The sequence below is a fragment of the Bos mutus genome, chromosome 12, assembly GCF_027580195.1.
Source record: "Bos mutus isolate GX-2022 chromosome 12, NWIPB_WYAK_1.1, whole genome shotgun sequence".
Taxonomy (NCBI): domain Eukaryota; kingdom Metazoa; phylum Chordata; class Mammalia; order Artiodactyla; family Bovidae; genus Bos; species Bos mutus.
The window spans coordinates 25,154,745-25,178,113 of NC_091628.1; the positions used below are offsets into that span (position 1 = coordinate 25,154,745).

The following is a 23,369-nucleotide window of genomic DNA, read 5'->3' on the forward strand; positions in this document are numbered from 1 at the left end:
TGTTTGCATTAAGCATAGGTTTATTCCAGTAATTCAATGATGACTTGACATTAGGAAATCTATTAATGTAATTCACTGATGGATGACAGGAGAAAAAAATACAATCATGTTGATACTGAAAAAGCTGTTGATAAATTTTAACACCCATTTCTGATTTAAAATTCTTAGCCTCCAAATAGAGAACTATTTAACTTGTTTAAGGGCATTGACCTTCAGTAGTGGTAAAAACATTTGAAATATTCCTGTTATAGAAAGTCAGGAACAAGACAAGCATGCTCAATTTACTCCTGCTATTTACTGTTGTTTTGAATGTCCTGTGTGTGAATGTTAAGTCGCTTCAGTTGTATCCAACTCTTTGCAATCCTATGGACTGTAGCCCTCTTGGCTCCTCTGTCCATGGGATTCTCCAGGCAAGAATACTGGAGTGGGTTGCCGTGCCCTCCAGGGGATCTTCCCAGCTCAGGGATCAAACCCACATCTTTTATGTCTCCTGCATTGGCAGGTAGGTTCTTTACCACTAGCGCCGCCTGGAAAGCCCTTTGAATGTCCTAGCCATGCTTTAAGATCAATAAGTAAAAGACATAAATTCTGGAGACAGGGATAAAGATGTCATTTTTAAAAACCATGTGATAACCTACCAAGGAAATCAAAGAATCAGCTAAAAAATATTGGAACTAAATGGAGAGTACCTTAAAGTACTTGAAGCAAATTCCTTATACAGAAATCGATAGTGCTTCTCTCTGTCAGCTATAATCAATCAGGAAGTATAGTGAGAAAATATATCTCTTTGACATTGATTCTGAAATCTTGAAAAATCTAGGAATAAATGTGTGAAGACACTTGAAAAATCTATGTGAAGGTAACTAGAAAACTGAAGCTCCAATATTTTGACCACCTGATGTGATGAACCGACTCATTGGAAAAGACCCTGATGCCGGGAAAGACTGAATCCAGGAGAAGACTGTCCTAGAAGATGAGATGGTTAGATGGCGTCACCGACTCAATGAACATGAGTTTGAGCAAACTGAGAGATGGTGAAGGACAGGAAATCTTGGTGTGCTGCAGTCCGTGGGGTTGCAGAGTCAGACATGACTTAGCCACTGAGCAATAACAACAAGAAAAATGAACAACATAAGACCAGATTTCTCTGAGTCATACTTCCTAAATAGGGAGATGTAATACCATAATGATAGTCCCTAATTAATCTTAAAAATAAATGCCAACCTTAATCAAAATTTTAACAAGACTCCTTATGGAACTTGACAAGCTGATGATAAAATTCTGTAGGAAGAAACATTGTGAGAAAATATCTAAGGACCAAATAGAAAAATAGTAAAGAGGGAACCATATGCTCTAGCAAATATAAAACATAAAGAGCTAGTAATTAGTGTGCTATTAACCAGGAATAGACAAATAGATCAATGCATCAGAATGAAGTCCCCCAAAATTTACATACATACATACTTATATAATACATATATATGGCATTTGAAACTATTAAGAGAAGTTTAGCTTATTCATTAATGCTGTTCTTTGACATTTTAACTGGGTTGTATTTAATGTCTGTATAGAATAAAGCACGGAAATGAAAGGTGAAGATGGAAATTCTATTTTTTCTAACTAAATGTGCTTGAAAATATCCCCAAATGAAAATAAAGAGCATTTTTTATTCCTAATCTTGGAATTTGAATAGCATGTATATTCCATTCAAAGAACGGATTTGGTTTGAGTATTTCTTAGAATTGGGAGATTTAAATCTTTCTCTGTTCTTTGAAATGTGTGTTTCATTAAAATCAATGATACATTCCAATTAAAATATTTTAAATGAAAAAAAATCATATTTTCTAAACAGCAAGACTGCAAAGGCCATGCTATTTACTAAGCTATCTTTCTGGAGCCTTTGATGAAGTATTATTAATTTTCTATCTAAAAACATTCTACTAATGCCTTTTATTTAGATGTACTCTAAATAGTAATCATTTAAAATAAGCATATAAACTTGTATGAACAAGCAAAAAAGTAGTATTAAGAGAAACAAACTTTAAAATTGCTAGTTCAGTTCAGTTCAGTTGCTCAGTTGTGTCCAACTCTTTTCGACCCCATGAATCGCAGCACGCCAGGCCGCCCTGTCCATCACCAACTCCCGGAGTTCACCCAGACTCATGTCCATCAAGTCAGTGATGCCATCCAGCCATTTCATCCTCTGTCATCCCCTTCTCCTCCTGCCCCCAATCCCTCCCAGCATCAGAGTCTTTTCCAATGAGTCAACTCTTCGCATGAGGTGGCCAAAGTACTGGAGTTTCAGCTTTAGCATCATTCCTTCCAAAGAAATCCCAGGGCTCATCTCCTTCAGAATGGACTGGCTGGATCTCCTTGCAGTCCAAGGGACTCTCGAGAGTCTTCTCCAACACCACAGTTCAAAAGCATCAATTCTTCGGCGCTCAGCCTCTTCACAGTCCAACTCTCACATCCATACATGACCACTGGAAAAACCATAGCCTTGACTAGACGGACCTTTGTTGGCAAAGTAATGTCTCTGCTCTTCAATATGCTGTCTAGGTTGGTCATAACTTTCCTTCCAAGGAGTAAGCGTCTTTTAATTTCATGGCTGCAGTCACCATCTGCAGTGATATTGGAGCTCCAAAAAATAAAGTCTGACACTGTTTCCACTGTTTCCCCATCTATTTCCCATGAAGTGATGGGACCAGATGCCATGATCTTCATTTTCTGAATGTTGAGCTTTAAGCCAACTTTTTCACTTTCCACTCTCCACATTAAAATTGCTAAGCACCTAATAAATGCTTTCATCCAGGACATTCAACATTTTCAAGTACAAATTTTGTGGCGAGTTCTTTCTCAAATATGAAACTTGTACATTGTAATCACTCTGTTAAATAAAAGCACATTTTGTACATATATACATGTATATACATATGTGTGTGTATATATATATATGTGTGTGTGTGTGTGTGTGTGCGCACACACATATACACACACACATAAATCACGTGGGAGAGGCACCAGCTTGGTTCTGTCATTAATAAACAGGTTTTCCAGCAGGGTGGACAATTGGAGAACTGGACCAAAAGAATCTTATCTGTTGTTAATAGGATGAGAAAGAGACTTATAGGACAACCACATATTTGCAAGCAAAACTTTTAAAAATAGCATGATTTTCAAATCTGTTCAATACCTAGGTTCTAAGGACATGAGATGAATAGCTCCCGCCCTTGATGTATGCTTATAGTTGGCCATTCAGTCCAGCTGAATAGTCAGTCATTGGCTGTTTGTAACCTTTGTTTATTTTCTCATACATGATGACTTGTTCTCTATGCCTAGACATTGTGTGTCTGCTTTTTTCCTTCTCTTTCAGGCAAATATAGACCTCTTATTAGTGGGCGATGTCACAGTTCAGTACCTGGCTGATACTGTACAGAAATTATTTTCAAATATAGCAAAAGTCACCATCATCATTAGTGATGTGAAGAAGGCAGCAGCACTTGTGGATGACTGCACATTTGACATGGTTTTCCTGAAGCTGACTTCTCCACCAACTGCTGAGGAGCTGGAAGTGGTCAAATTAATTAGGTAAAATCTTGACTCTATATCTTTAGAATAGTTTTTATTAAAACTTGCTCCTATAAAAATCCTTAGAAGATGATACTATTCTACTTTAATTTTTAAGGTGAGAGATGTTTTCAAGGGCAAAATCTCTATATATGTCTTTGTTTTTACTGCCAGTTTGGCATACTATTATAAGAATTGTCATTTTAACTTAAAAAGTAATAGGTGAGGGTATAAGAATTAATTGGTCATAGAAATGTATTTGGTATATAATGCTTCCCTTAATTTGATAGGCACTCCTTTTTAATATGATGTCATTAGCATGGCATATCTTTTCAGAGTTCATTAATTGTTATAGCAGATACTAAAGCAGGTGACCACTCTGGGTCATGGTGGCTGTGGGCTGAAGGTGTCTCTTTCAAGAAATGTCCTGATGTGGAAGAGCCATGAGGCTCTCTGTATCCACTGAGTCCAGGTCAGTACCGATTCCATTACTCTTGTTTCATCCAGCAGGCCCATAGACGTTCTCCTTCTGTTTGACCCACTTTATTCTGGAGATCTGGAGTCTAGAGGTGAAGAGTTAGGTTCTTCCTTGCCTGAGTACCTATGATTTTGAGTCATTTAGGATGTTTTTAAATAGGGTTAGGTGAGATTGAATGTATTTCCCTTCTGTGAGAAGACTTGGTGATATATGTTTAGGGACTACTCATCATTATAGGGGAGGTCTTTCTAGACCGAAGAAGAAAGTCCAGAGCAATACTGTAATCCCAGAATGAAAAGGGGCAAGAATATTACATTAGGAGAAAAGAAAGATGGGACTGGGAAAAAGCCAGAGCCACTGGTTACTTGTTAAAGACAAAACAGAAGACAGACCCTGCTCCTGGGGTTTCTTGGAACTTTTGGTCATATGAATTTCATTGGCTTTCTACTCAGAATATGAACTAAACAAACCAGGCAAATTACCTCAAATAGGATTTCACTTCCAAAACGTAGTGTGTACAATCTTCTTTCTGAAGATATGCCTATTTTACTAATACATCTTTTCAAAAAGTCTCCTAAACATAGAGTACCTCTCATTGAAGGTGCATAGTAATATCTCACTTATATAGCATTTTAAAGAATTTACAACAGCTTTATGAGGGCAGGGCTTCGTCATTCCTACTCAGCAGATTAGAAACCTGAGGCTGAAGTGACTTTCATGAGATCACATGGCTTGTGTTCACACAACTCAGACTAGAATTCTTTATTCTTCCCTTCATGTTCTTTCTTCTAGAAGTCTGTAATGGTCTGGCTGTTTACACCTCTGAGATCCCATAAATGCCAAACTGACTCTAAACTAAACATACCATTCTGGAAGAGCAGTGGACCGGCTGCGTGGCTGACCTGCTCCGTTCCAGGGGTCAGAGTCTAGCCGTGCTCCTCCAGAGGTGGTAAAGGCCTCATGTACGCACAGGGTTGAGGCTACGTTTTGAACAGGATAAGATTAAAGTTATGTGGAAGAACAGGCTTTACGTCTAGTCACAGTTGTTAAAAGCTTCAGGGACAGAGGAGAGAGCCTCTGTGATCCTTCCCTCTGTGGATTCTTTTTCTGCTCTGAATAGCATAGCTTAAGATGTGTTAGCAGAGAGAAGAAGGCAGATAAAGGAACTATATATACAGACATGTATATGATAGTTCGGTCATTTTGCTGTAAAATCATTTTTTTGAAAAGGAAAAAAAAAAGATAATTTGTCAAGTACACTTGAATTTGGTTTTCTCTCTCTCTCTTTTTTTTTTTTTTTGGGTCTCATTATGTTATTCTCAATATTCAGTTTAGGTATTGACTAATACTAGGTATTCCGTACTTTGCTCTAGGTATGGGTGGGTGAGCATATCTCAGAAGGACCCTGAGTCCTAACTTTTGTGTTCCTCTTTGAAAAAGGGACAAAGCCTTCTTTATGGACGCTTTGTGTTTCCTGATACTGACCTCAGCAGCTGGAAATGTCTCTGAAATTCCCTTTCTTGTCCTCAGAACTGTTATGACTTTATGACTTATTTATACCGTTATGGACCATGTTTATATTTTGAGGCTATACATTTTCTTAGGATAATGAGTCTCATGAACAACTTGCCCCATTTATAAGGCATTAAATCTTTATCTTTCCTAGAACACTTTATCTCATGAATTTTGGGCTAACATTAAACGACTAAGCCAAGATAAAGGGTTTCAGCTTAGCTTTTATATGCTGTATGTTGGATTTTTCCTCTTAGAGCTTTGTTGTTCTGTTATATCTCAAAACCTGGAAAGGTTCAGGAAAATATAGAAGTATTTACCTTACTCTTCTCTCTTTGGGAACTTACGTGCCCTGCCAGTAAGTAAAGAACTTAACTATAGCATGAAACTGGTCCATGTTTATTTTCAGTGTCAGGGCACATGATCACAAATGTGTGTATATCTATAATACATATCAATTTCTATTGAAAATAAGAATGAATGTACTCTGTTAGCTATATAAACTTCTTTTAGGATAAAATGCAAGCCAGCTCATTAAAAAGATTTTAAAATTTATTCTTACAGAAGAACTGTGATTTTGGCCTGGGACTAATCATGAAACAGTTTTAAATATTCATAAAAATAATAGTACTTTATACCGTGACATCCTCAAGAATGATGGCATGTCTCGATCATAGATTGACATTTCTAGTTGAGTTCAGTTCAGTCAGTCATGTCCGACTCTTTGCAACCCCATGGACTGCAGCACGCCAGTCTTCCCTGTCCATCACCAACTCCTGGAGCTTGCTCAAACTCATGTTCATTGAGTCAGTGATGCCATCTAACCATCTCATCCTCTGTCATCCCCTTCTCCTCCTGCCTTCAATCTTTCCCAGCATCGGGGTCTTTTCCTATGAGTCAGTTCTTCACATCAGGTGGCCAAAGTATGAGAGCTTCAGCTTTAGCATCAGTCCTTCCCGTGAATATTCAGGACTTATTTAGGATGGACTGGTTGGATCTCCTTGCAGTCCAAGGGACTCTCAAGAGTCTTCTCCAACACCACACTCAGCTTTCTTTATAGTCCACCTCTCACATCTGTACATGTCTACTGGAAAAACCATAGCTTTGGCTAGACGGACCTTTGTTCTCAAAGTAATGTCTCTGCTTTTTAATATTCTGTCTAGGTTGGTCATAGTTTTTCTTCCAAGGAGCAAGCGTCTTTTACTTTCATGGCTGCAGTCACCATCTGCAGTGACTTTGGAGACCCCCAAAAATAAAGTCTGTCACTGTTTTCACTGTTTCCCCATCTATTTACCATGAAGTGATAGGACTGGATGCCACAATCTTAGTTTTCTGAATGTTGAGTTTTATGTCAACTTTTTCACTTTCCTCTTTCATTAAGAGGCTCTTTAATTATTCTTTTTGATCTTGATGTCATTTCATGAATACATTCTTACTGAGCCAGATGAACTCAGATACCACCCAGTGGTAAAGTATTTTAGGATCTCAAGATTCATATTCTTGGTTCCAGAATTTCAGGAGTGTTTGACCCTTGGCACAGGTCAGTTCTCAAAACTGAGCCAAATTCAAAAGGCAGATACTTGGTAATTCAGATGCATCCAGACACTCCATCTTACAAAGGCCAGGACAGAACATCAGAGTATGTTGCAGACTCATCCACTGTGCTTGCATCCTGTTTTGCATTGTGATTTTCCAGTCCACAAACTTTCTCTGAGGTCCTTCAAACTCTTGTGATTCTCGTGAGCTCAGAGCAGTACAGCAATGGAGAGGGAACACAAAATGTGCTTCCATCTGCTCAGTCAGCAAATCAACTTTGATTCAGATTTCATTTTTTCCCATATAGATCCAGTTGTCTGATCAGTTAACTTATTATTTCATTAAGGAAACCCAGTCTCATGAGCCACAGGTTGTCCTGTTATGTTCCCAAATTTCAGGACATCCTTGACTTGACATGCTGCTCAGAAAATCCCATTAGCCAGTCTGCATGACCTGAATTCTTGACAGTAAACACTATAACAACAAAACATCTAAGTAGTTTTTCTAAAAGCATTATTCTATAAGAACTGAGGAACATTCTAGATGTTTATTGTTTCTAGCATCACATAATCTGGTGAACCTGACTTAGGATTGCAGCAGAAATTCTTCTGACAAAAAGCGCACTGTGAGCAGGGCACACCAGCCTTCACTAATTGACTGGAAGAAATCATTGCATTTTATTGCAGGAGCCTTATTAGTAGCAAGTAAACTCACAGTTTTCATATTTATAGAAAAACTCTTAATTTTCTCACTGAAAATGGTTGTTGTTGTAATTAATTAATAAAGGATATTACTTATTACAAAAACCAAACTAGACCATGCCAGGTTAATTTGATTGCATTGGGCCCACAGGCAGCATAATGGAAACAGTACTCAGGGAGGTTGCTCCTCAAAAATGACACTGGCTTTTGTCTTTTGAAATCCTTGTGCTATAAAGGAAGTGCATTTTAAAATGTCCCCTGGCTTCATATGGACTTATAGGAACCTTTTGGTTTTCCTATTAGATGATAGATTTCAGAGGCCAGCTGGGTTTTCCTGAGGTTCTTTGATCATCAGAGTGTACAACTCAGCTCAAAACACCTTTGTATGATCTTTTTAATTTTTTGTTCCAGCTACCAGGGATTGGACTTGGGGATGGGGACCAGGCTGGGGTGGGCACTGCTTCAGTGTGAGCGTATAGCAGCCTCCAGTTCCAGAGGTTGCTGGAGATGGACATGTGGGGGTGGACACTAGAACATTAATACCCAGTCTTGCGTATGGAGGAACCATCATGTCATTTAAGCAGTGTATGTGGTGAAACAAGGGGAAATAAATTATCCCCCAGCAAGCTGAGATTTTTAAAATCTCAGGAGACCCCAACTGAGAAAGTGTTCATAAGGTCTCAGGACCTGCAGTTTGGCTTTGGTAAGTGAAAGAAGTGGCATCAGTTGAGGTGGAAGGAGATTTTTGTAGTATTTTGGTGTTGCCTAGTTTTGCATTAAGGAACATTCATTTAGTGGAAAGAGGACCTTTTTTGGTGACCCTGGATACTAGAAACTCTTTCAGCTTATTGATTTGTACAGAATGTGATTGAGAAGCTGATCTGTGGACCAGAGTGTTGGATTCTGGGAACTCTATTGATTGCTGGGGTTCCTGTACAATTAGGGCTCCACCGGCAGGGGAAGTGTTTGGGTTGGTAATTGATTCTGTTCTCTTGACAAAAATCCAGGAATTCCAACTCCATCTGTAAAGCTTGAAATTCATCAGGGTATAAAAATCCATATATCCAAATCTGACCTGTTTTCTGGTCAGTAAAATCAGTTGAAAAGTAGAAACAGGATTATTTCTAAAAGGAGAGAATCTGTTTTTTAAAACTTCTCTAATTCTAGAATATTTTAACTTACTATGATGTATTTTTTCCTGAATCTTGAAAGTATTTTTTATTTCAAAAGTTGGACTAAACTACCCACTAAGTTTCTATCTGTTCAGTCCGTTTGTGCCTCCCACCTCATCCTGTTATCTATACGCCTGGTATACTCTACACTTTTTCATCACTTACAAAATAGATATGAAAAGCTTACATCATGGCAGGGGTTATTCTCTCCTCCTTACGCCCATTGTCCACACTGCACCCCCGCCGTCCACAGCACACCCCCGCGTCCACACCGCTCCCCGCTGTCCACACCGCTCCCCGCTGTCCACAGCACACCGTGTGCTAATGGGCCTTTCTTAGTGTCATGTCAGTCTGTGGTCAGATTCTACCGTCCCTCCCACACTTACCTGTTTTGATAGTAGAACAACTTCCTGAGCTTTTCATTTCCTTCATAGAAACCATATGAGGTTTCCTCTCTTCTTTCCTTTCTTTCCTCTCTTCTCTTTCAGCCCACATTCTCTTTCAGAATTCATAGCAAAGAATCAACCCTGAATAGATCTGTCTGGTGATTGTCACGTTTTAACAATATCCTACTTGTTTGACATAATTGACTTAGTAAATATTCTGAATCATTTAAAGAAAGTTCTTAGTATGTCTCAATAATTATTTCTCTATCAACTCTTGCCTGGATAGCTTACAGTGCGGTCTCTCAGATGTATTCTGTGCCACCTTCTGTCAGTTCACCCCATTGTAGGTACAGTGGTCTCCCAGAAATGCAAAGATAATCATGTTACTCCCAAGCTTAATAGTTTCCATTGTCCATCTTATTTTATTTTTTGCTCATTTTAATGAAATACTGCATCTTTAACTTGGCCTAAAAGGCCTACTATAATCAGACTCCAGCCCTGCCTGCCTGTCTAGTCTTGTCTTAAGTGTTTGTCCTTCAGAAGCTCTGTACTAGAGCCATCCTGGACTTCTTTTACTTTCTGGAATTCACTTGCTTGTTGCACTCCCAGGCCTATACATCTGCTGTTCCCTTTCCAGAATGCACTTTGCTGCTTGTCTGCTTCCCACCCTCCCGCAGCTCCTGCCTTTCATGTGGTTCCTCCTAGCCAGTTGGGGTACCTCTGCCTGAAGCTGCAGAGCAGGTTGGTGCCCAGGCCATGCTCCCCTCAGACCCCACAGCTTTCCTTTGCAGCACTGGGCACAGAGTTGCCACTGAATTACTCAACTACAGGCATTTGCTCAGTGTCTGTCCTCCACAAAAAAGTGTTGACTCCACGAGGACAGGGACTAGTCTGTCTGTCTATTCATGGTATCCCCCAGAGTCAGCACAGAATCTAGCACACAGTAGGCTCTCAGTATGTATGGCTCAGATCTATATACTGTGTGTAATGTAATTTGGAATGTAGAATAGAGTATGTTTACTTTCAAATGCAGATATAAGATGACCAAATATTATTCAGTGGGGGTTCTTCCAGGTCTTGTTTTAAGGAGTAAATAATAACCATATATATGACCATATACTAATAAATGATGCTTTACATATTTAAGAATAGTTTGTCTTCAACAGTTTTAGCTGTTCTCTTTAAAGTCAGGTTCACAGTATTATTCTCCTTGGAAAATCATTCTCTTTTAGCTAATGCCAATACTCAGTATTCACCAAAGTATCAGAATTCCACCTTACTGAATTCCTAAGTGTAGTTAACAATAATGCCACAATTTAAAAAAAAAACCATGTTGGAAATCTTCAAGTGTATAGTACAATGAACTTCCAAGTGCCCATAATATTAATAGTTATCAATATACAGCCAATCTTGTTTCATACCTACCCTCTCCTACACCTCCTTTTCCAGCCTCCCATCCCTGCTCACTGGTAGGTTATTTTAAAGGCAAGGTGGATACTTTTAAAGCAAATCTAAGACATCATTTCCTTTTATCCATAAGAACTTGAATAAGTACCTAAGATAAGGGATCTTTAAAAAGCAATACCAATAATCACACCTAAAAAATTAATAACAGTTCCTTAGTATTGTAAAAAATCCAGTTGGTGTTCAAATTTCTCTTGTTTATCTTATGATTTCTTTTTTAAACTGTGAGTTTTATACAAATGAAGATTCAATTTTCCTTTCCTTTTGATTTTTTTCTTTTTATCTTCTCTTTATGTGTTTTATAAAGGGGCCATTTGTCTTATAAATTTCCCACATTCCGATTTCATCCCCATAGCATCTTAAAAAATATTCCTCTTTTTTTTAAAATGTCTTGTAAACCTGTAGTTAGATCAAGAATCTGGATACGGTTTTGGCTCTTTTTTTTTTTTTTTTTTTAAGTGAGAATAAAAGTGGTCCATCGTACATTCTACCTAATACATGAGTGGTATTTTCAAATACCTGAGCCGTATTCCCAAAACTATCCAGATCATCAAAAACAAAAGTCAGCAAAAATGTCACAGTGCAGAGGAGCCTAAGTAGCCTAATCACTAAATGTAGTGCAGGATCCTGGATGGGGTCCTGGCACAGGAAAAATAAGTACATTAGGAAAAACTAAGGAAATTGGAATAAAGAATGAGCTTAAATTAATAATAATGTATCGATGTTGGCTCGTTAATTGTAAGAAATTTGCTAAACTAATGTAAGGTGTTTGCAGTATGGGAAATTGGGTTTGGGGTATATGGAAAATCTACTGTTTTCATATTTTAATTCTGTAAATGTAAAATTATTCTAAAGTTAAAGGTTTATTTTTAAAAAGTCACCTCTCTCTCACTTACCCCATGCCCAGTTTTAAACAGCCTGGCATTAGTGGTTGCTATAGAAATGAACTGTAAAAAGACTATTCTTATTAACAGAGTGAACTCCTGCTCAGAGTCATTTTGCCTAATGACTCAGAATTTGGATTTTCTTGCCCATTAAAAGGAAACAGAGAAGCTAAAGCATCTATTATATATAAAACTTTAAACAGAGCAAGCATGAGTTTCAGAATATCCCCTTCCTTTGTACTTTTCAAATAATCTGTAACTGTACTGCCCACCTCAGCCACACACTGCAGAACCCTCTTTGTACAATTGTGTGAAATCAAAATACAACATCTTCTCTTATAAATTGAAAAAAAATCCTTCTTATCCCTAGGGCTTCCCTGGTGGCTGAGGGGTAACAATCCATCTGCAGTACAGGAGATGCAGGAGACTCGGGTTTGATCCCTGGGTCAGAGAGATCCCTTGGAGAAGAAAATGGCAACCCACTCTAGTATTCTTGCCTAGAAGATCCCATGGACAGAGGAGCTTGGCGAGCTACAGCCCATGGGGTAGCAAAGAGTCAGAAATGGCTTTGCAGCTGAACAACAGCAGTCTTTTCCCTCACTGATTTAAGATGCTGCTGTCAGTAAATTTCCATATTAACATCACCATTTTAAATTCTAATGAAATAAAATCACCCTAGTGTAGTTACTTCTTAATAAGCTAAATATATGAATCCCAAGTTTTTTAATGTTGATTTTGCTTCATTTTAAACTTCTTTTTTCCCTTTCAGATTTGGTGAGGAAAAAAATACACATTTGCTGTTTGTTTTTATAATCCCTGAGAATTTTAAAGGTATGTGCCTGTTGGGTATATTATTTGTTTTTTTCTCCAAGTAGAAATCATAAGGTCAGTATTTAATACAAAGATTCTTAGGTTGTGTTTCAGAGCACGGAGCTGATATTGCTTTAACCGAACCACTAACAACGGAAAAAATGAGTGTTGTGTTGAAATACTGGAAAACATATTTCGCACATACTGGTGAGTGCAAAACGAGTTTCCAAAGGTTTGAAAAATTGTAATTAAAATTCTGTGAGAACTGTTTTTATACATTTGGTTTTCCACTGATGCATTTTATATGTTGAAGATTAACTGCATTCTCTATAGTATAAGGACATATAATCCTTGTTTATCATAGTCTGAAGAAAACAACACACAAGAGACAACACTACACGTGGGTATCACAGATGGTAAATACCAAAATCAGATTGATTATATCCTTTGCAGCTGAAGATGAAGAAGCTCTATACAGTCAGCAAAAATAAGACCAGGAGCTGACTGTGGCTCAGATCATAAACTCTTATTGCAAAGTTCAGACTTAAATTGAAGAAAGTAGGGAAAACTACTAGACCATTCAGGTATGATCCAAATCAAATCCCTTACAATTATACAGTGGAAGTGACAAATAGATTCAAAGGATTAGATCTGATAAACAGAGTGCCTAAAGAACTACAGATGGAGGTTGGTAACATTGTACAGGAGGCAGTGATCAAGATCATCCCTAAGAAAAAGAAATGCAAAAAGGCAAAATGGTTGTCTGAGGAGGCCTTACAAATAGCTGAAAAAAGAAGTGAAAGGCAAAGGAGGAAAGGAAAGATACACCCATCTGAATGCAGAGTTCCAAAGAATAGCAAGGAGAGATAAGAAAGCCTTCCTAAGTGATCAATGTGAAGAAATAGAAGAAAACAATAGAATGGGAAAGACTAGAGATCTCTTCAAGAAAATTAGAGATGACAAGGGAACATTTCATGCAAAGAAGGGCTCAGTAAAGGACAGAAATGGTGTGGACTTAACAGAAGCAGAAGATGTTAAGAAGAAATGGCAAGAATACACAGAAAACTATACAAAAAAGACCTTCATGACCCAGATAACCACAATGGTGTGATCACTCACCTAGAGCCAGACATCCTGGAATGCAAAGTCAAGTGGGCCTTAGGAATCATCACTATGAACAAAGCTAGTGGAGGTGATAAAATTCCAGCTGAGCTATATCATATCCTAAAAGATGATGCTGTGAAAGTGCTGCACTCAATATGACAGCAGATTTGGAAAACTCAGCAGTGGCCACAGGATAGGAAAAGGTCAGTTTTCATTCCAGTCCCAAAGAAGGGCAATGCCAAAAAATATTCAAACTACCACACAATTGCCCTCATCTCACACGCTAGCAAAGTAATGCTCAAAATTCCCTAAGCCAGGCTTCAAGAGTATGTGAACCAAGAACTTCCAGATGTTCAAGCTTGTTTTAGACAAGGCAGAGGAACCAGAGATCAAATTCCCAGCATCTGCTGGATCATAGAAAAAGCAAGACAATTCCAGAAAAACGTCTACTTCTGCTTCATTGACTACGCCAAAACCTTTGACTGTGTGGATCACAACAAACTGTGGAAAATTCTTCAAGAGATGGGAATACCCGACCACCTGACCTGCCTTCTGAGAAATCTGTATGCAGGTCAAGAAGCAACAGTTAGAACCGGACATGGAACAACAGACTGGTTCCAAATTGGGAAAGGAGTACATCAAGGCTGTATATTGTCACCCTGCTCCTTTAACTTCTATGTAGAGTACATCATAAGAAATGTTGGGCTGGATGAAGCACAAGCTGGAATCAAGATTGCCGGGAGAAATATCAATAATCTCAGATATGCAGGTGACACCACTCTTATGGCAGAAAGCAAAGAAGAACTAAAGAGCCTCTTGATGAAAGTGAGAGAGGAGAGTGGAAAAAGTTGGCTTAAAACTCAACATTGAAAAAACGAAGACCATGGCATCCGGTGCCATCACTTTATGGCAGATAGATGGGGAAGCAGTGGAAACAGAGACTTTATATTTTGGGGCTCCAAAATCACTGCAGATAGTGACTGCAGCTATGAAATTAAGACACTTGCTCCTTGGAAGAAAAGCTATGACCAACCCTAGATAACATATTGAAAAGCAGAGACATTACTTTGCCAACAAAGGTCCATCTGGTCAAAGTTATGGTTTTTCCAGTAGTCATGTATGAATGTGAGAGTTAGACCATAAAAAAGGCTCAGCACCAAAGAACTGATGGTTTTAAATGATGGTGTTGGAGAAGACTCTTGAGAGTCCCTTGGACTGCAAGGAGATCCAACTAGTCAATCCTAAGGGGAATTAGTCCTGAGTATTCATTGGAAGGACTGATGTTGAACCTGAAGCTCCAGTACTTTGGCTACCTGATGTGAAGAACTGACTCACTAGAAAAGACCCTGGTGCTGAGAAAGATTGAAGGCAGGAGGAGAAGGGAATGACAGAGGATGAAATGGTTGGATGGCATTACTGACTCAATGGACATGAGTTTAAGCAAGGTCTGGGAGTTGGTAATGGACAAGGAAGCCTGGTGTGCTGCAGTCCATGGGCTCGCAAAGAGTCAGATACCACTGAACTAAACTGAACAGAGCTGAAGAAAACAGTGTGAATAAAATAAAGGGAAACATATGTTCTCTACCTGTGGAGAAAGTTTGTCTTCAAAGGTTTAAAATGTGTTGCATAAGGACAAATGCAATGTTGTAGTTAAGCACAGGGTATTTTTTTTTGTTTGTCGTTTGTTTAGTAGCTGCTATCATCATTCCTTAGTCATTTAAATGGACTTATTCATGCTTTGTCATTGTATGATTATGTAAAAGCCGTTAACCTTGAGTCTTGTGCTTTGGTAAACACTTTTATATACATTATTTTACTTCTTTAAGTTAATAGAGTGGTTATGCTTTCTGTTTTAGATTTTTATTGTGTGTTACTTCCTTTTTTTTTTTTTTTTGTTTTTTTTGTTTTTTTAGATTTTTATATACTCTTGCCTGGAAAATCCCATGGACGGAGGAGCCTGGTGGGCTGCAGTCCATGGGGTCGCTAAGAGTTGGACATGACTGAGTGACTTCACTTTCACTTTTCACTTTCACGCATTGGAGAAGGAAATGGCAACCCACTCCAGTGTTCTTGCCGGGAGAATCCCAGGGATGGCGGAGCCTGGTAGGCTGCCCTCTATGGGATCGCACAGAGTTGGACACGACTGAAGCAACTTAGCAGCAGCAGCATACAGATAATTAGTGTCAGTGCTTCAATGAGACCTTACATTTCTAAATTCATCTATACTGTATTTTGTGTATTGCCAGCATCTGAACACTTAAGATAATTAAATTAGTTTTAATATGGCTTGTAAAAGGGCAGACTCCAATTTCTGAAATTAAATTCTACAGGAATCATTGTTGATCAGTGACTATTTATGGTTTTTCAAAGCCTGGGTTACAAGCAGGAATCTATTTAAATTAAGATATTTTTCTTCAAATGGACCTGGAAGACACTTTTGGGATCGTGATGGATAAGCTCATACTCCAGATAATACAAGATTCAGTACACCTCTCATTTTTTTAAAATGTTCTTCATTATGGAGGGAAGATGATTGAGTCTGTTTTGTAACAGTCTAACAGCTTCCAGCCACTGCAAGTGTCAGAGTTCTTCCTGGGAGAGAAATAGTAATCCTTCTGGACCAGGGTCCTTTGGTAGTCTCTTCTTGTTTTGGTTCTTATTAGAAATAGAACAGCTGCTTATCTCCACTTGTCTAGCACATTCCTATTGGTCATAACCACATCTCACCAGTCATCTCATCTCTGCTCTGAGGATGAGCAGCTGCAAGGCAGCAAAAAAAGAATAACCCCCAAACCAAAAAACAAAACAACCATCAGATGCTTTATTTTGACAATGCAGCTGCTTACTGAAGACTCACAGGCATTTTCTGCCTCTGACATTTACCTGTAAATAATAAATAAGCTCAGTTGAATGCATTTTAAACACACCTATCACTAATTAGTAGAATCTGGTTAAAGGAGGCTGCTGTGGAGTAAATTGTATGTAGTGTTGTAATTTTGCTTTCTCATCTGAGTTGTTCCATGCTTAACAGGCTGAAATCTATAAATTATTTTTTATTGTAAAAGCACTGCTTTGTAAAATCTATTGAGTGAAACATGACAACTGTTTTTGATTAGAGCTTGCATGTGTGATTAACATCATCCCCACCAGTGATTTTATAATTAAAATGGTTCCTTTTTTTAAAATTTGCAGTTAAGAATGAAATTTCTGTGAAGCCTGAAGAACCTGAGTTGCCTCTGCAGAAGTCCTGCAGTGAACACCTGGGATGTTTTTCTACTGATGGATTTGCTTGGTTAGTTTTCTTTTTTCTTCACTTTTTCCTAATAGCAATTTTTACTGTGTACGTTTCATTAAAAAACGTTTCTGGAGGACTTGTTGATTGTGGAACAGCAGCTCCAGTGCTGGGGGTGATGCAAAAGAAAGTATCTGTTTTGTGGAAGAAGGATACAGCTTGTTCTGTATTTCAGAATCCTGAGCTGGCACTGAGGGTACATGTTAAAAAAGTATCCATCTCAGTATAAGGAAGCATTCCACAACCGCAGGGGAGCAGGTTGAATTGTCAGGTAGTAAATTACCCATGGCCTTCTCTGATAGCTCAGTTGGTAAAGAATCTGCCTGCAATGTAGGAGATCCTGGGTTGGAAAGATCCACTGGAGAAGGGATAGACTACCCACTCCCATCACTGGACACGTTCAACTAGAGACTGGGTTAAATAAAAGCAGTGATGTCCAGACTTTTAAAACAATGGAATCCTGAGCTGTTATCCATCTGCTGCTAAGCTTATCCCCAATGTCTTTTCCTGAGCTATCACCCTGTTTATTGAAAATGACCCTTTAAAGACAGTCTCTCTGTCTGTGTCCCTCAAGGGTATTAGAACTAGCTTTCAAACCTGCAGAGGATAGATCATTGAAATGAGGGCCATTTAAAACCCTTTCAGTTCTAACATTGAATGCTTGTAAAAATTCTATATTCGTCAATTTCTTTGTTTCACTTGAAGCTGATTTCCAAGGCTTTTAAGTAGAGCATTTGACTATAAAGAATGGACAGGAATGCTGAGGATTTGGGTGATGGCAGTAAGAATTTTGAGTCACTTCCAGAATTTGTAGAATTGACCATCTACTATTTTGTACAAGGAGGAGACTTGGCAACCAGTAAGTGTGGTTAAACCAGGGACACACTTACTTCAGTAGTGCAGAGTTAACAACAGCTTTCTTTATCTTACTTAAGATTTTAACCTCAAAGAAATTTTCTGTGTTAAACTTTTTTCTGGGAGTTGAGGTTGGGAAGGGTTTTGGAAGGCTTGTGTTACTTAAAACTGCTTTTTGAGCCCTCCTCATCTTGTACCTTTGTTTTTCCTCACAAGCCTACTAGTATAAATAAAAGTAAATTTTCAAATGAAGTCATTTGAAAGTCATTTATTTATCTTCAAATGAAAAAGATAATATTAATTTGTAAGTTTCTTAGGGAAATATATATTTTTTAATCAATTAAAATCAAATCTAGAAAAATAGTAGAGCCAGAAAATATCCATTAAATGACGCAGTTTTACATGGAGGGAAACTGCACCAGTTGCTGATCAAGCTGGAATAGTGTATCTTGGCCTTCCGCTCCTCTGTGCTGTCTTCCTGCAATGCACCGTTAGATACAGTCATGTAATTTGGAATACTCATAATCATTGAGGTTAGAATATTTTAGTACTGTTTGTGTCTGTTATTTATTGGTATCTTTTAGACTTTTGGATTGAATTTATGATAATCTTAATAATAAATTCTTCTGAAATAAAATATTCTGTACCAGTTAGATAAGGTAAAATACTTTGATAATTACTGCAGCTTTGTATAAAGCTAGGGATTTAGAGAAGCGTCCTTTGACTAGTGTATTGGCGATTATTTTACAATTGCCTCATAATTTTCCTTTTAAATACATGGTACAATTTTTCTCTTGTTTCTAGCTCTGAATCTGTAAGAAACGACATTGGATTTGATTTAAAGGCTCCATTGTCAAATTTTGAGAAAAGAAAAAAGATTTCTCTTCTTCATTCAAACAAGGAAAAGCTGAGAAGGTAAATTTTGATACAGGCCCCCCCCCTTTTTTTTAGCATTATTCTTTTGTAGGAAGAAATTACTTTCATGAATTGCATAGTTTTTTATAGCATTGTTAAAAGTTAGTGTGAAGACTTCTCTTATGGTCCAGTGATTAACAATCCGCCTGCCAATGCAGTGTACATGGGTTCGATCCCAGTCCGGGAAGATTCTACATGCTTCGGAGTGACTAAATCCACACACCACAACTACTGAAGCCCGCATGCCTAGAGCCCGTGCTCCATAACAAGAGAAGCCCGGCAATGAGAAGCCCGGGCACCAGAAACTAGAGAGTAGCCCCTACTTGCTGCAACTAGAGAAAAGCCTGCAGGCAGCAACAAAGGTGCAGCATGGCCAAAAACAAAGTCGTCACTGTGAAACTAGTTTATCTGGCAACTGAGTATATGCTCCTCACTCATTCTACTCATTTAGCCATTCAGCAAGTAGGTGTGAGTATAATGTGCCAGAATATGATTGGGGAATTGAGATAAGAAATAAATTGTTGCCTTCAAGGAGGTCTTAGCCTAGTGCTCAGACAGACTTCTAACAAAAACATTTAGGAACAAAAATGCATAAAAGACATGTAATATCTGTACAGTGGTCACTCAAGATATTGCTGTGATAAACAACCTAAATCATGCATTATATATAATTATGAATTAAACTATTTATGTTATTAAGACATCAGTCCTCACTAAACTGAAATACAATTCAAATCTAGATAATTTGAGTAGATTTTTGTTTTCTTTTTGGAAAAAGTTGAAATCTAATTCAAAACTGTATGGAAAGGGCTCTGAATATAAAAGGCCTTAGAATAAAGCAATCTTGAAAACATCTAACAAAATTGGAGTGTGTAAGCTACCTGGCTTTAAGATATAGTATACAGCTACATTTATCAGTTATTTTACTAAAATGAAGATGGACTGGTAGATAATATAACACAATAGCCCAGTATTAGACCCACATATTTTGGTCTTTTAGTTTTCAGCAAATCACCAGAGCAAACAACTTGGGGAACAAATGTCTTTTCTGTAAATGGTGCTGGAACAACTGGACATCCATATGAAACAAATGATGAAACTTGACCGTTTACTCATATCATGTGAAAATTAATTCAGCATGGAGTATAGACAGGGCTACTATATAAAGCTAAAGCTGTAAAGCTTCTAGAATATGGCTGTTCAGTAGAACTTTCTGCAGTGTTAGAAATGGCCCGTATCTGCTGTCCAGGAAGGTAGCTGCAAGTCATATTATTGACTATTTGAAATATGGGTATTGCAACTTAGGAAATGAATTCAAATTTTTATTAATTTTTTATGAATTTATATTTAAATAGATTCATGTGGCTCATAGGTAATGAACTGAAAGCTACAGTTCTAGAAGAAAATAAAGGTTAATGTTTTCACTAGCTGAGGGTAGATGATTGTTCCTTATGACACAGAAAGCAATAACCACAAAAGAAACAGTAGATGAATTAGGACTCCTCAAAATTTACAACTTTTGATTTCGTAAGACCCCACTCAGAAAATAAATAGGCAGACTACAGACAGGGAGAAAAGATTTGCAAAACAAATATATTGATAAAATACTGACACTAGAATATATGGAGAACTCCTAAAGTTCAATAATAAAAAGACCTGCATAGGTAAAGTTTTGAACAGACACTTCACAAAGGAAGATAAAGTGCCTAATAAGCAGCGGGAAAAAATGCTGAATGTAATTTGTCATCATGGAAATGCACATTATAAAGCATGAGATACTACCACATATACCTCAGAAAGTCCAATATTTTAAAAGTAAAACTGACAATGTTAAATGTTGTCATAGATTTAGAACAACAGGGATTCTCATACACTGATGGTAGGAGTGTAAAATGGTAGAATTTGGGGGAAAGTTCTGCCAGTTTTTTCTAAATTTATAAAATAGCCCATTGATTCAATTTCTGTACATTTACTAAGAGAAATAAAAATGTGCATTCACAAAAAGATGTATAGAAGACCTAGTAAGTTTATTCCTAATGATCAAATATTGGAAATAGTGGGAGTGCTGATTAATAAGAACCTGAATAAATAAATTGTGGCATATTTATACTTTGGAATGCTATTAATAAAAAGCAACAAATTACTGACATAACAGATTATCTTGGATAAATCTCAAAAACATTATGTAAGTGAGAGAAACCTTACATAAAAAGACACATGTGAAGTTAAAAGAGAGGCAAAAATTAATGTGAGAGGGAAAAATATCAGAAATGTGGTTGCCTTTTACGGGGGATGAGACTAAGAAGGGACAGAAGGAACTTTCCCGAGTCATGAGAATGTTAATGAGGTGGTTTGAGTCACACAGCTTTGTGCATTATCAAAACTCATAGAATGGCACTCTTAAGATTGATGCATTTTACTTTATGTAACTTTTACCTGAAAATAAAATAATTTTAACTGTAGCTCATCATATGTTTAGGGGTTTAGTGTACTGAAGTCTGTAATTTACTTTGGAATACTTTAGTGTAATGAAATGGATTGATGTCTGACCAGTGGGATGATTCATATATGACAAAGCATGGACAGTAACTGTTCACTGTGGATTCCAGGTTATAGATATTTAAGTGCTCCCTGTACAAATTCTTAATTCTTTCAGCTTTTAAGGAATAAGAATTTTTAATTCTCTCAGTTTCCCTGTATGTTTGAACATTTTCCTAATGGAAGAAATGTTTAATATGATTTTTCACTATAAAAGTGATATATACCTCACAGATACTTGGAAAATGTAGAAAATAAAAGGAAGAAATAATTTGTTCTATAGTCCAGCTATCTAGAAATAATGACTAATTGACACTATTATCTCTTTTGGCCTTAATGGCTGTAATCATATTTGTTATGCTATCTTCTACTTATATCCTATAGAAATGCCCTATTTTTCCCCAGTAAGCTTTATATCCTTTCCATGTCCAGATAATATTCTGCTGAATTAGTATCCTCTAGCTTACTTAAGCATCCATTTATTTTGTGTCTTTAGATTGGTTTTCCTATTTTACTGAAAAGGAAAGTCGCTCAGTCGTGTCCAACTCTTTGCGACCCCATGGACTGTAGCCCTACCAGGCTCCTCCGTCCATGGGATTTTCCAGGCAAAAATACTGGAGTGGGTTGCCATTTCCTTCTCCAGGAGATCTTCCTGACCCTGGGATTGAACCTAGGTCTCCTGCATTGGAGGCAGATGCTTTACCGTCTGAGCCACAGGGAAGTCATTTTACTGAAAGGCTACCATAATGGATATCATTCTACATAAAGTTTATTCTGTGTTTGTGATCCTTATAAGTGAAAGTACCCTATGGATGGGTGTATGAAGTTTCAAAGCCCTTCATCCATGTGTCAAATTGTTGACACTTCCAACCCTTTACAGAATTGTCCTGATACATTTCCACGGAACCCCCAAAGCTTAAAGCCCAATTAAAATACCACCCACTGGTCTGGAATATTTGAGTTATTCACTGGCTGTATGTCAAAGTGGATTTTTTAATCCATTTATTTTTGTCATTCTGAGGTTCAGAAAGGTTTAGTAACTTGCCTAAGATCCCAGCTAGAATTGGCAAAGCCACCCTTTGATCCCATTTATGTCAGTATGGCAGTATTCAGCACAAAACATGCTTAAGAATGTTTGTTAAATGAAAACATGGATAACTGAAGGTTCCAAAGGCTTCGCTCAATTTGGTGTTACATTTCCTATGTATTTCCCTTCAGAACTATGAAATACTTAGGTTGGTTTCTTTCTGGTATGAGCCTGGACGTCGTTCTCATTTGCATATCGGTTTATTTGTTTTGCTCATGTGCCCACCTTGTGTAAAGGAAGCAGGCTTTTGGTTTTCTTTTCAGAACACAGTTAAAGCCTATGTATTTCAAGATGTTAGTTGTGTGTTGTTGGAAATGTGGTCCAGATCAGAGTGATGGGACTATCCCATGGACTTTGTCTTCTAGTTGTCTCTCGTGTAGGTCACAAAAGGATTTACCTATGTGGTGTGTGATTCTCTCCTCTGAGGGTTGCGTCGCCTATGGGTTTCCATAGGCAGAGTGGGTGTTCCCGGTGTCCTCTGTGTCCAGGCATCCTGCACACCCACAGGGATGAGTGAGCTGGGTTGCCATCCGCACAAACACTGTACTTGGCAGCATGTGAGCCAGTGCCCCAGGAAGCTGGGATTCCAGGGGCCGTGGAGGCCGCTGGCTTGTGGGGACATGGTCTTTCTCTGAATCGGACACCAGAAAGGGAGGGGCCGGTTCCTTTATAAACAGACCCAGGAGGAAGACTGTCCTTGTGACAGGAAGAAAGTAGACTAATTATTCCTTACTTGTGGCACTTCTCTGCTCAGAGAACGAATCAAGTATTGCTGTGAGCAGCTGCGCACCCTGCTGCCGTATATGAAGGGGAGAAAGAATGATGCGGCTTCCGTCCTCGAGGCCACAGTTGATTATGTGAAGTTTGTCCGGGAGAAAATCCCTCCAGCCATCATGGGCCAGGTATGCAACTCTCAAGCCCTTGACTTTTATCCTCGTAGACAATGGTTTAATGCTGCAGTTTCCTTTCTTTCTGTTTTATAATTGGAAATGTATGTCTGTTTGTATATTTTGAAAAACATCTATAGCTATCTATTGATAAAGTAGGTCTCTGTCTGTCTGTTTCTTA

The 23,369-nt window shown here is 38.0% G+C and overlaps 1 protein-coding gene across 1 annotated transcript in view; it reads left to right on the top strand.

The window, feature by feature from the left end:
* The window catches only part of SOHLH2 (spermatogenesis and oogenesis specific basic helix-loop-helix 2), a 40,734-nt gene that overhangs the window by 10,632 nt on the left and 6,733 nt on the right, over positions 1 to 23,369 (top strand). Inside the window, exons 2-7 of the mRNA XM_070380417.1 lie at positions 3,374 to 3,588; positions 12,470 to 12,531; positions 12,613 to 12,717; positions 16,807 to 16,906; positions 18,566 to 18,676; positions 23,056 to 23,203. Of these exons, the coding sequence (XP_070236518.1) occupies positions 3,374 to 3,588; positions 12,470 to 12,531; positions 12,613 to 12,717; positions 16,807 to 16,906; positions 18,566 to 18,676; positions 23,056 to 23,203 (741 nt within the window). The remainder of the gene's footprint in view (positions 1 to 3,373; positions 3,589 to 12,469; positions 12,532 to 12,612; positions 12,718 to 16,806; positions 16,907 to 18,565; positions 18,677 to 23,055; positions 23,204 to 23,369) is intronic.